Raw genomic sequence first — 12,480 nt, 5'->3', positions numbered from 1 at the left:
TTCTATCACTTCACTTTTAATTTTATTTGCTAAATATACTTTTTCTATTTGTAATTTTAACACAGCTCTGACCTAATTTATCTTCAAATTTCAATTTTTGGACTTATCATCTCTTTATGTCCACTGTAGCCAGATTCATTATCTCAATAAGAATGTTAAGGGTATGTGAGGTCACTAAACTTTGGAGTAAGAGAGAAAAAACTGCATTGCGATTGAGTTTGCTAACTATGTCATTTGTGTAGATTGCTTGTCCTTAATCAACCACATCCAGAAAATGGGTATCATTATGCAACTTAACAGGGGGAATGATCTCATTTCATTATTATAAAATCGTTAGAAATATGACTGGGGTTTTCTAACCATCTTAAGTGTCATGTGTGTGTTCTTGCAAGATACTTACATTTGCTCTCTTCACATCTGCCCTTTTCTAGGTTTCCCAGGCCGGAGATTTGTTAATTGAAGTATATGTAGAAAGGAAGGAACCTGACTGCAGTATTATAATTCGGGTGAGCCCTAAAGATGGATGTAAAGAGTACTGTTGGAAGTCATAAGTGTTAGCATTAGTTTGCATGTCTTGAATTTTCTATTGTTTCTTCTGTCTTATTTTACATGTCCGATTCAAGTCATGACAAGTTTGACTCTTCATGCCAATATCCTCTGGGAATTCCATGTTTTAATGAGTTGGAAAGAGACCATCCTATGTTCTTTAGGTTATGGTTAGGACATACTGTAGGTTCTGGAAAACCACCTGAGCTCAATCACCTGCTCCTCTCCTTTCTTCCTTGTCAACATTAGGCAACGTATATACTCCATCTGAGTCTCAATCTTCTGATCTGTAAAATGAGGGAACATTACAGTATTTACATCATAGCACTGATGTGAGGACTCAATAAGATCCTGCCTATGAAACACTTAGCAAATTGCTTGATACATAAGTGTTTAATAAATAACTACTACTAGTAGTACTATTATTATTAATCCCCCACCCTTGTATCCTAGGCATTAGCTTCCAGTCTTTCAATGTACCTGAATATTCAATAACTCTCTTCTTCCTTGAGACCATTAGTTAGCCATTTGTTCTGAATTAAAAAGATCCCTCTCGTGTTACCATATTCTGTACTTAGTCTGCCTGAGCGAGAGTGAGACTACTTTCTCTGTAGGCAGAATAGACATGATGCCATCTAACAGCAGAAATTCAGCTTTAGCTTTTTATCACTTTTAAAGTCCAAGATTAAACAGGGTCTTAACATTAGATATTTCTGGACTTCACTTAGGTCAAAGATATTGTAATTATTATTTTATATTTTTTAATGATTACACATAATGACTCTTTGGCACTGATTACTCGCCTAGTTGTGCAGTTGAACTACATGAGCTGCCTTGCCCCTCCTTGTCCCCATCTATTTGTTATGCTGAACATGTGATGTTCATCACAGGGGACATGAGGAAATGGTAGAGATTAATCAGCCCAAGTCCATCACTAATGCTGGAAGAGGTAGTCAAAGCACATGACTTAACTCCACTTACACATAAACTCTCTAGTAGCTCGTTTTAATCTTATCTGACTAATAAAGCCATAACAAAAGTTATTACAGTTGAGCAAAGTGCTTATTTTAAGTATATTCACATAAAGGACTGTCCAGTTTCACCTACAACAACTCTAAATTCTCTTGAAAAACATAACAAAAACTATACAAAAATAATCATTAACATGCGTTTAATCCTTAAAACTTTGCACAACTCTTACATTTATTTCAGCTGATCATTACCTTAACCCAAGGAGGTAGTTGAAACAGGTGATGGCTCACATTTATATGAGTAGAAACTGGGAATTAATACCATTCAGGCCCGGATGCAAACCTTAATCATCATATTCCAAACCTGCTGATCATTATACTGATGTGTATATTGCTTAGAGCAATGATTTCCAAAATGTGCTTCATGGAGTTCTAGGCATTCTTAAGAGGGGCCTTGGGTGTCACCTAGGACAAGGAAATGAGTCCCAGTCTTACATTCCTAAGTCAACCTGAGGAACTCCCTGCTGACTATTTCACTAGTTTGGTTTCTCAGTTTCATTATTTATTTTAAGAAAGGGCTACACTTCTTAAAAAAGTGTAAAGCCATTCCGATGAATGGTGTCACTGAAGTGACTCATCTACTGATGTTTCAGCTGCTTAAAGTGCTCTACTTTTCCCATGCTAATGTTTTTTTTCTTTTAAGGTTGTATTACGTTAGGCTTTTCTAAATAGCAAATAATGGACTTCACTGTATCGTTAATATATTCCAAAGAAAGCATTAAATTCCATGAACTCCAAAAGATAGACTATATGAATTACCTGTAAGAGAAATGTTTTATGTTATTTATATATGTGCAGTGTGCTTAAGATTAGTAATGGACAGGAGAAAGGGAAGTGAGCACATTTTCTAAGAAATTTTTGAATAGGTACATAGTTTTACTGAAAACGTGTATAATTAAGTTGCAGCTGCAATATTCTAAAGCTTAAATCATCTTCTATTTGTTTAACATTATAACTAAATTCTAATTGGAGAAAGCCAACTTGCTTTTGGCCAACATACCTGTAAGACTGACTGGCAAAACCAAAACCAGGAAGAAACAAATCAAAAATCCCCAAAGTCCCTGAAGAAGATGGCGTGCTTATATAATGGCCTGAGACGTTGGGACTGTTGTAGAGCTGACCCCCAGGCTGACACTGCAGACTCTGCCCTGTGCCCTGAAAGCCTGGCTCGAGCATACTTCGGTGTCCCACCATCTGTCACTTGGCATGGTGGGGCACACCACAGACCACTAAAACCCTGGGGCTTTTTGGCATGGCAGACAGCAGTCAACTGTGTATAATTTAGGGCCCAAGCTGAATAAACCAAACTCCTTGGAACTCCTAATTATAGAACTGAGTGAAAAGTTTTACCCCTAGAAGACCATTGGATCCAATGTCTGTGGAAGGTCTTAGTATGAGTAGGTATATTCTTCCCTTTTTGAGTGATGTAATTGTTCACTAAGTGAGAAAAAAAACATTCTCTCTGATTATGCCTATATGGTGATCTTTTTTTTACACATGCATTAAAATATATTACATTATATGGAGAAGATCTGAATAGGCTTTCCCCATGTGCTTAGAGAAGCTAGGTAAACATACTAAGAGGAAATTTGGAGTATCATTAGGTGGTAGATGGGGGAGTATTACTGCCCTAGCAAAGGCCACTTCTGTGTCTGACATATATTCTGAAGAAATTTTGCTTCTCTTTCAGATATCTCCCGTGATGGAAGCAGAAGAATTAACTAATGACATATTAGCAATAAAAAATATAATTCCTACAAAAGATGATATCTGGGCCACATTTGAAGTCATAGAAAATGAAGAGCTTGGTAAGTGGTTCTCATGCTAGGGATTCTTAAATTGCTTAAAGTATGAAGAAATACTATTTTTGTGACAAGTCATTACTAACATTTTATGTTTTTCTAAAGCTTAACATCTCGTTGAGTTCCCTTCTACCTCAGTGCATGTGTTGATGTATGTTAGTGCCACTTGAGGTTGCCCTCCTATGATTTTACTCATCAAAGTAATTAGATTATTTTATTGACCATAAACATATAGTATAAAGCATTAGGCATGTATGTTGTTGCCTCAGGAAATAAGGCCTTATTTATAAGAACAAGCAATTTGATTTGTAACAATAGTCTAAATGTCACCACCACTATCCACCGTATTCTACCTTATTCCTGTATGCTACTTATTTAACAAGAACAAGAGTACTGATTTAAAAAGTTATTTATTATTTTTAAAAATAATATTGTATTAAGCCTAGCAGAAGCTTATTTTTCATTTTTTCTTTTTCATCTTTAGTGGAGTGAATCAGGTATTTTGCCATCTTTTATCTCAGATGCAGAAGGATAAAGAGAGCTTTTAAAACACCTTGACTGCCCCAAGAGTAATAAGCCTAACATTATAATGACACCATTTGGTTTTAAAGACCTCTAGGAAAAAAAAATGAGATGCAGAACGTCTTTGTACCTTGACCATCTGTCTAGCTGATACCTGCTAAGGTCTTGGGACCCTTTCAAGTATAGATGTCAAACTGCCAAAAGTAAAATCTTGCCACCCACAAGTTCAAGACAAAAATTAAAAATGAATGTTAAAATACCTCATCCTGTATTATTAGGAGTCTTGTAATCAGTGTTAGAATGAAATGAGATTATCAAATACTTTGTCTTTCATTATTCCATCTTGATGTTTTTATTCCTTTTTTTCTTTTTATTGTGCACAATTCTTTAAAAATATAATTTGTATTAAAACACTACTTTCCAATATTCATTGCCAAGATTCAGTGACACTGGTCCTTTGGTGTCAGTTCACACTGTCTAGCCCATAGTCGGGCTCAGTCAGCCCCACTCACAGAAGGTGCTTTGTCAAATGACTCCTGTGACCCCTAACTGCCAAGTCCAGTGGATTTGCTTCCGGCTTTACTTTGCTTGTCCTTACCGTGGCATTTATTGCTAGACCGTTCCCTTTTTCTTGGAAAGTGTTCACTCTATTTTCATCGCTGCCTGGATTCTCCTCCTGGTGCTCAAATCGTTTTATCTCATTTGTCAGTTCTTCTTCCTCTGTCTATTCCCTAAGCAGTGGGTTTCTGCTGCTCTGATCTTTTACCATCTTTTCTCATTTTACATTTCTTTATAGACAGTCACTTCTACCCTTTGTGCTTGACTAACGTGCAAGCAGGTGTTTCCCAAGTGTGCCTTTATACTTCCCCCTCTGGCCCACCTGTTTACCTCCTTTAAAACCCAGACTAAGTGTTCCATTGCACTTTGTCTTTATCTTTTTTTATAATGCCTATCATGTGGATTTATTTTTGTCTTTCTTGATGAGAACTCTTTAGAAGGAAGGAGGGCCTCTCTTTTTTCTATCTTTAGTACAGTCTCTGTCCCTGGCACAGTGCCTAGTACTAGCTGCCATACAATTAAAATCTTTTACATAGTGAAGCACACTCTTGTATTACTATATGGTTCAATGGTGGTAAAGTCTTGATTTTTGTTTAATTTTAAGGGGAGGGGCTAGGTTACCAGCTTCATCATACCTGTGAGTAAAAGATAATTGTCAGCATTACTGCCAGAATTATCTTTCTAAATCACAAATAGGATCATATTGTTTTATTTTTTTCTTTTAATTTTCATCATTTTTGTTGTTGTTATTGTTTTAAACATCTTTATTGGAGTATAATTGCTTTATAATGGTGTGTTAGTTTCTGCTTTACAACAAAGTGAATCAGCTATACGTATACATATATCCCCATATCTCCTCCCTTTTGTGTCTCCCTCCCTCCCACCCTCCCTATCCCACCCCTCTAGCTGGTCACAAAGCACCGAGCTGATCTCCCTGTGCTACACGGCTGCTTCCCACTAGCTATCTATTTTATATTTGGTAGTATATATTAGTCCATGCCACTCTCTCATATTGTTTTAAAACCATTTTAAAACTCTTTCATTACTGGAGAAAAGACAGTCTTATCAATAAGTTGTACTGGGAAAACTGGACAGCTACATGTGAAAGAATGAAATTAGAACATTTTCTCACACCGTATACAAAAATAAACTTAAAATGGACTAAAGACTTAAATATAAGACCTGAATCCATAAAACTCCTAGAAGAGAACATAGAAGACTCTTTTGATATAAATTGTAGCAATATTTTTTGAATCCGTCTCCCAAGGCAAAAGAAACAAAAAGAAAAATAAACAAATGGGATCTAATTAAACTTAAAAGCTGTGCACAGCAAAGGAAACCATCAACAAAACAAAAAGACAACCTACAGAATATGAGAAAATATTTGCAAATAATATATCTGTTAAGAGGTTAATATCCAAAATATATAAAGAGCCCATACGAGTCAGTAGCAAAACCCCCCCAAATGACCCAATTAATAAATGGGCAGAGGATCTGAATAGACATTTTTTACAAAGAAGACATGTAGGTGGCCAACAGGTACATGAAAATATACTCAACATCACTAATCATCAGGGAAATGCAAATCAAAACAATGAGATATCACCTCACACCTCTCAAAATGGCTATCATCAAAATGTCTATAAATAACAAATGTTTGCAAGGATGTGGAAAAAAGAGAACCCTAGTACACTGTTGGTGGGAATATAAATTGGTGCAGCCACTATGGAAAACAGTATGGAGGTTCCTCAAAAAACTAAAAATAGAGCTACTATATGATCCAGCAATTCCACTCCTGGGTATATAGCCAGAAAAGAGGAAAACTGTAATTTGAAAAGATACATGCACCCCAAAGTTCATAGCAGCATTACTTACAATTGCCAAGATATGGAAGCAACCTAAGTGTCCATCAACAGATGAATGGATAAAGAAGATGTGATATGTATATACAGTGTATGTACAGTGAAATACTAGTCAACCGTAAAAAAGAATGAAATTCTGCCAATTGCAACAATGGGATGGACCTAGCGAGTGTTATGCTCATGAAATAAGTCAGAAAAATACAAGTACTCTGTTATATCCACATATAGTCACTTATATGTGGAATTTAAGAAGTAAAGCAAAGGAATATATATAACAAAAGAGAAACAGACTCGCAGGCATAGAGAACAAATTAGTGGTTACCAGAGGGAGGGAGAGGGAAGTGGCAGAGGCAAGATAGGGGTAGGGGACTAAGAGATACAAACTACTGTGTATAAAATAAATAAGCAACAAGGATATATTATACAGTACAAGGAAATGTAGCCATTATTTTGTAATAACTTTAAATGGAGTATAACCTATAAAAATATTGAATCACTGTGTTGTACACCTGAAACTAATATAATATTATAAATCAACTATACTTCAATATATAAATACATACCCTTTCATTATTTCTTCATTATCCATATTATCCATCCTTCAAGATCCAGCTCAAATGCCCCTTCCTCCAAGATGGTAATTAGATGAATATAGTTCTCACTGATCTTTTGTGATTATTTGCTTAAAGATCTATAATACTGCATACTAATCTGACTTGTAGAATAGTAACCTGGCTCTGCCTTATGTTCTTTAGGATTTACCATATGTTTTAGATCTTTATATCTCTTGGTACCTCTAGCATAGTGTATGATGTGGAACATATTTTCAATATCTTGTTAACTTAGGTGGAACAGGATAGGGGTGCATTCTGAACCTGAGTGACTGGGATTGTTGCTGCTTGGATAGATGTATCCAAATATGGAAGGCACAAAAAAAGTGATTTCTGCTTATAGATTAGGAACCACTAGGAGATATCAAAGCCCTGGTGAGATCTTAGACAAATGATGGTCTCCTGCATGCTTCTGTTGCTGTTTTGTTTTTTGTTTTTTTTAAGGAGAGCCACAGCAAAATTGAATCGTGGATTTGGGGGTAAGCATCCTCTCGCTACCACCCTTGTTCTCTCAGGGGTTGAGTCAAAGCATATCCCTGTGTCACAGCTCTGGAGGTCTGTGCCTTTGGGCATTGGTCTTTTGGACTGAGAGGAGTAAGCAGAATGGGTGAGGATAGGAAGAATTATGTAGAGCTAGAAGAGAGATTGCAATGTATCTGGAAACAGTCTTTTTAAATTTCACCTGGGAAAATGAAGGGAGGCTGACCCTGAAAATGACTAATTATCAACTTGCATGTGCCCGTTAGTACATCACAAATGGTAAGATTGGAGTCGGGTTTTTGTTGGTGGTGGTGGTGGTGGTGGTGGTTCCTTCTCGCTAATTAAAAAAAAGTTATCTTGATGAAGATATAAAAAGACTAGGAGACTTCAAGCTGTTTTGACTTGTGAATGTCCAAATATGTAATCAAAGGAACACCCCATGTACATCAAGAAAGAATACATCTGATCGAGTTAGGAATTCAAATTTGGCCTGGTTTTAATGTCTGGTCAACCATTCAAGTCGAAATTGCCAGAAGGGAAAACTAAAATTATTTTCACTGCTTTTAGAGGAATAAAGCTAAGAAAGCAACAAAGGGGCCTGTGATTATGTTGGCTTACTGGAGCAGATGGGACCTGTGTGCTCCACCTGAAATTCTGAAATGTTAAGAGCTTTATTTCTAGTAACATGCAGGGAAGATAAAGTGAAGTGTAAAAAGAAGATAAAAGTGAAGGCACTGGTAGTCACAAGATTGTAGTTGATAGGAATAATGTCAGCAGGGAATTGGTGCTTTTCCTAATGTAAATGTATAAATCCTCCAAGTAACTGAAGCAACCAAAAATAAATAAATAGATAGATAGATAGATAGATAAATAAATGGATAAATAAGTAAGTGAACCAGAAGTGCTGGATTTTATTTTAGGTACCTGTAAATTTTAAAGCAATAGTCCTCTACCCTGTCTTTTCCAGTGCCCCCTTTGTATAATAGATATTTTGTTTGGTCCCTTTACTCTCCTGAGATACTCTATTATACCCATTAAAAAAATGTTATAACCTAATTATAGAAATAAGTAAGAAGAAAATATGTGTTATAATACATAAATGCTCAGACATTCCTATATAGTCGAAGATAATGAAAATATATTCTTAAATTTATAAATGGAATTATCATGGATGTGACAGCTACAAATGCAGACTGATACAAGCATGTCAGTTTGTGACTCATGTATCATTAGCAGAATTGCCATCATTGGTGAAATGGCATCTTAGTCTGTTCAGCCTGCTATAAGAGAACCCCACAACAGAAATTTACTTCTCACAGTTCTGGAGGCTGGGAAGTCCAAGATCAAGGCACCAACAGACTTGGTGTTTGGTGAGGGCCTGCTTCCTGGATCACAGATGTCCATGTTTTCACTGAGTCCTCACATGATAGAAGGGAGCTCGTGGGATCTCTTTTACAAGAGCACTAAACCCATTCAGCAGGGCTCTGCCTTCATGATTTAATCACCTTGCAAAGGGCCCACCTCATAATACCATCACATTGGGGATTAGTTTCAACATATGAACTGGGGAGGGGGCAAACATTCAGACCATAGCAAATGGTAAACAACTCTTAGAAAAGTTCTGACAAAGCACAATCTTTTTTTTTTTTTTTTTTGCTCATACAGTAGTTACAGTCATGGGGGAAAAAAATACCACATTAAAACCATATAAAATATTTTGAGAATTTATATGTAAAGCTGAGTTAGATTCTAAGCTGTTAGTTTATAAGTAGGTTTTCCTTTTAAATGAATGCCTGTGGGACATTTGAAATTTGTACTAGATGGAGAACAAGTCTTTCTCTGTTTCATTCTTTGAAAGATGTCAGGCAATCATCAGGACAAGCTGAAACCCACCTTAGGAGAGGGTATCTCTTTCACCATACTTATAAAGTACACTGTTATTTTAATGCTTCACCTTAAAAATGAACCTGTACCCTGCCAATGTAGTCCCATACCCCTTAGGTTCTTCATATGCTGAAAAAAATTAACTGCCCACGGGGCCTCATTTAAGTGGGCTTCCTCACGGAGAGGTTCAAGTTTGTGAAGCAGTTACTTTCTACACAGCAATATCATAACAAAATGTTTTCTTCCTTCTCTTCATAGCTACTATGAAATGGAAGATCAGTTCAGTTTTAATCAGAGTCTTTTTAGCTCTTCTCTTGATTGACACAAGTGCTGTCACCCTCTGAGTATGTGGATAGGACAGAGAAAGACTTGCATGGCTCTAGGCTTGGCACTAAAAATAATTATTAAGGAAGTCATAACTGTCTCTGGAAATCCTGTGTCATTACTGCCAGAAGTTTAAGGACAACACCTGTTATTTCAGGTGGAAATGAATAGTTCTCTATCTAACAAGGTAGCCCAGGTTTAATTCTGTGGACAAGATTTTAAACTATTGAGAACATGATTTACCTAGCAAAAGAACCACGTCCAGACCTGTTGTTAAATAACTACACTGAATTTTCAGCAATTTTAATGCTATAGATAGTGTGCAAATTAGTTATTTCTAATAATGCCCTAATGCCAGCTGACTTACATAGCATAAAATCTATCATGACAGATGGTTGTAAATGTAACTATTAATAAAAACTTGTTTATTTGTAGGAATTTATATTCCAACAACGTTGGATGACTCAGTCCATTTTTCCTGCCTCTTACCTCTTTCTTTTAGAATTGTATCATTTGACAGTCTAACGATTTAAAATATTTATCTTTTCAACCCATTTTTCAGCTCTGTTTTTTACAGCTTTTTTAAAAAATTATTATTTATTTATTTATTTATGGCTGTGTTGGGTCTTCGTTTCTGTGCGAAGGCTTTCTCTAGTTGTGGCAAGCAGGGGCCACTCTTCATCACGGTGCGCAGGCCTCTCACTATCGCGGCCTCTCTTGTTGCGGAGCACAGGCTCCAGTGGCGCAGGCTCAGTAATTGTGGCTCACGGGCCCAGTTGCTCCGCGGCATGTGGGATCTTCCCAGACCAGGGCTCGAACCCGTGTCCCCTGCATTGGCAGGCAGATTCTCAACCACTGCACCACGAGGGAAGCTCTCAGCTCTGTTTTTAAGCAGGAACTTGGATCTTCAGGATTTTCATTCTCCTGAAGTATTTCATACTATGAGACTGATGTGAAAAATATACTTGGCTAATTTTTTGCACATCTATATTTATCTCTATGTCTGCTGTGATATAGTTCAGTATAACTAAGAGCACTTCAGAACTATCACTATTGTATCTACTTGTAATGGTGACCCTCTTTAATATAAATGTTCTGATATTTGGAAGTCTCATTACAAATTTAATCTTGTAATAAAGGAGAGTACGCTTTTATTTCAATCCAGATAGTTTTGCAGTTAAGAGTATCATTCCCACTGCCAATCCAACTGCAATATCATCAGTTTCTTTAAATATAGGATGTTGAAACTATCTCATTTCCTTACCATCTTCTCACTAAGGATAGGAAAGTAAAGGAGAAAGTGTGAACTGAATTGTTTTTCACTTTGCTTATATTACCTTATTTAGTCCTCAGAAATATCTTGGTGAGTTGATACTTTTTCCCCAAAATTACATGTGTGAAAATCATCATGGGGAGGTTTACATATTTGTCCAAAATAAAACCAAGTGTAGTAGTTATGATTTGGGGCTGTAAAGTCAGATACATTTGAGAGTCAAATCTTTGTTCCTTACCAGCTATTTGGCTTTAGGCAAGTAGTTGAACTTCTCTGGGAGACCAGTATTAAGGAGAATGTGATATATTTGGTCTTTTTCACTTGTGATTTTATTACCAATTAAAATAGCATGGGTCATATACAAGTGTGATGCTATTGACATACGCTTTGTTGTTTGTCATTAGCAATAATTACTACTTTAACCAAAAACGAAAAGCCAAGTACTATTCGTTTCACATGCAGGAGACTATGAAAGAGCTGAACTCACTTACAAAGGCTATGGTACGAGGAAAGTTACATCAACATCTTCATGTTAGAGCTTATGTTCTTGGCTATTTCAATTATGCTATTTTCAGTATACTGTGAAAAAGCTTGAATTTCTTTTTTTCTCAGCATATGCTACTGTCATAACATTTTATTAACTGATTGGCATATTTTGATCAGCAAAACAATTTCCTATGAAACTTTGATTGTAATTTTAAAAGCCTGTGATTTTTTGGTTAATTCTATGCTAAGAACTTGTGATGTATTTTAAAAGATGCTTACATAAAACAGATGTATATGAATGAGCATTTATCAAGGAGAAATCTTTTTTTCTGAATTTTTGAATTTTATTTTATTTATTATTTTATGCAGCAGCTTCTTATTAGTCCTCCATTTTATACACATCAGTGTATACATGTCAATCCCAATCTCCCAATGCATCACACCACCATCGCCACCCCACCGCTGCTTTCCCCCCTTGGTGTCCATATGTTTGTTCTCTACATCTGTGTCTCAATTTCTGCCCTGCAAACCAGTTCATCTGTACCATTTTTCTAGGTTCCACATATATGCGTTAATATACGATATTTGTTTTTCTCTTTCTGACTTACTTCACTCTGTATGATAGCCTCTAGATCCATCCATGTCTCAAAAAATGACCCAATTTCGTTCCTTTTTATGGCTGAGTAATATTCCATTGTATATATGTACCACATCTTCTTTATCCATTCATCTGTCAAGGGGCACTTAGGTTGCTTCCATGACCTGGCTATTGTAAAGAGTGCTGCAGTGAACATTGGGGTGCATGTGTCTTTTTGAATTATGGTTTTCTCTGTGTACATGCCGAGTAGTGTGATTGCTGGATCATATGGTAATTCTATTTTTAGTTTTTTTAAGGAACCTCCATACTGTTCTCCATAGTGGCTGTATCAATGTACATTCCCACCAACAGTGCAAGAGGGTTCCCTTTACTCCACACCCTCTCCAGCATTTGTTGTTTGTACATTTTCTGATGATGGCCATTCTGACCAGTGTGAGGTGATACCTCATTGTAGTTTTGATTTGCATTTCTCTAATGATTAGTGATGTTGAGCAGCTTTTCAT

At 36.4% G+C, this 12,480-nt stretch overlaps 1 protein-coding gene across 3 annotated transcripts in view; it reads left to right on the top strand.

Annotated features, from left to right (window-relative positions):
- Nucleotides 1–12,480, top strand: part of ARAP2 (ArfGAP with RhoGAP domain, ankyrin repeat and PH domain 2) — a 199,542-nt gene that overhangs the window by 133,926 nt on the left and 53,136 nt on the right. For all 3 annotated transcript variants that reach the window (XM_067735692.1, XM_067735690.1, XM_067735691.1), the window contains 2 exons: nucleotides 432–506; nucleotides 3,268–3,385. In XM_067735692.1, coding sequence (XP_067591793.1) covers nucleotides 432–506; nucleotides 3,268–3,385 — 193 coding nt within the window. The remainder of the gene's footprint in view (nucleotides 1–431; nucleotides 507–3,267; nucleotides 3,386–12,480) is intronic.

The sequence above is a fragment of the Pseudorca crassidens genome, chromosome 4, assembly GCF_039906515.1.
Source record: "Pseudorca crassidens isolate mPseCra1 chromosome 4, mPseCra1.hap1, whole genome shotgun sequence".
NCBI lineage: Eukaryota > Metazoa > Chordata > Mammalia > Artiodactyla > Delphinidae > Pseudorca > Pseudorca crassidens.
The sequence above is the reverse complement of the archived record's forward strand: the minus strand, read 5'-3'. Positions and strand labels throughout refer to the sequence as shown.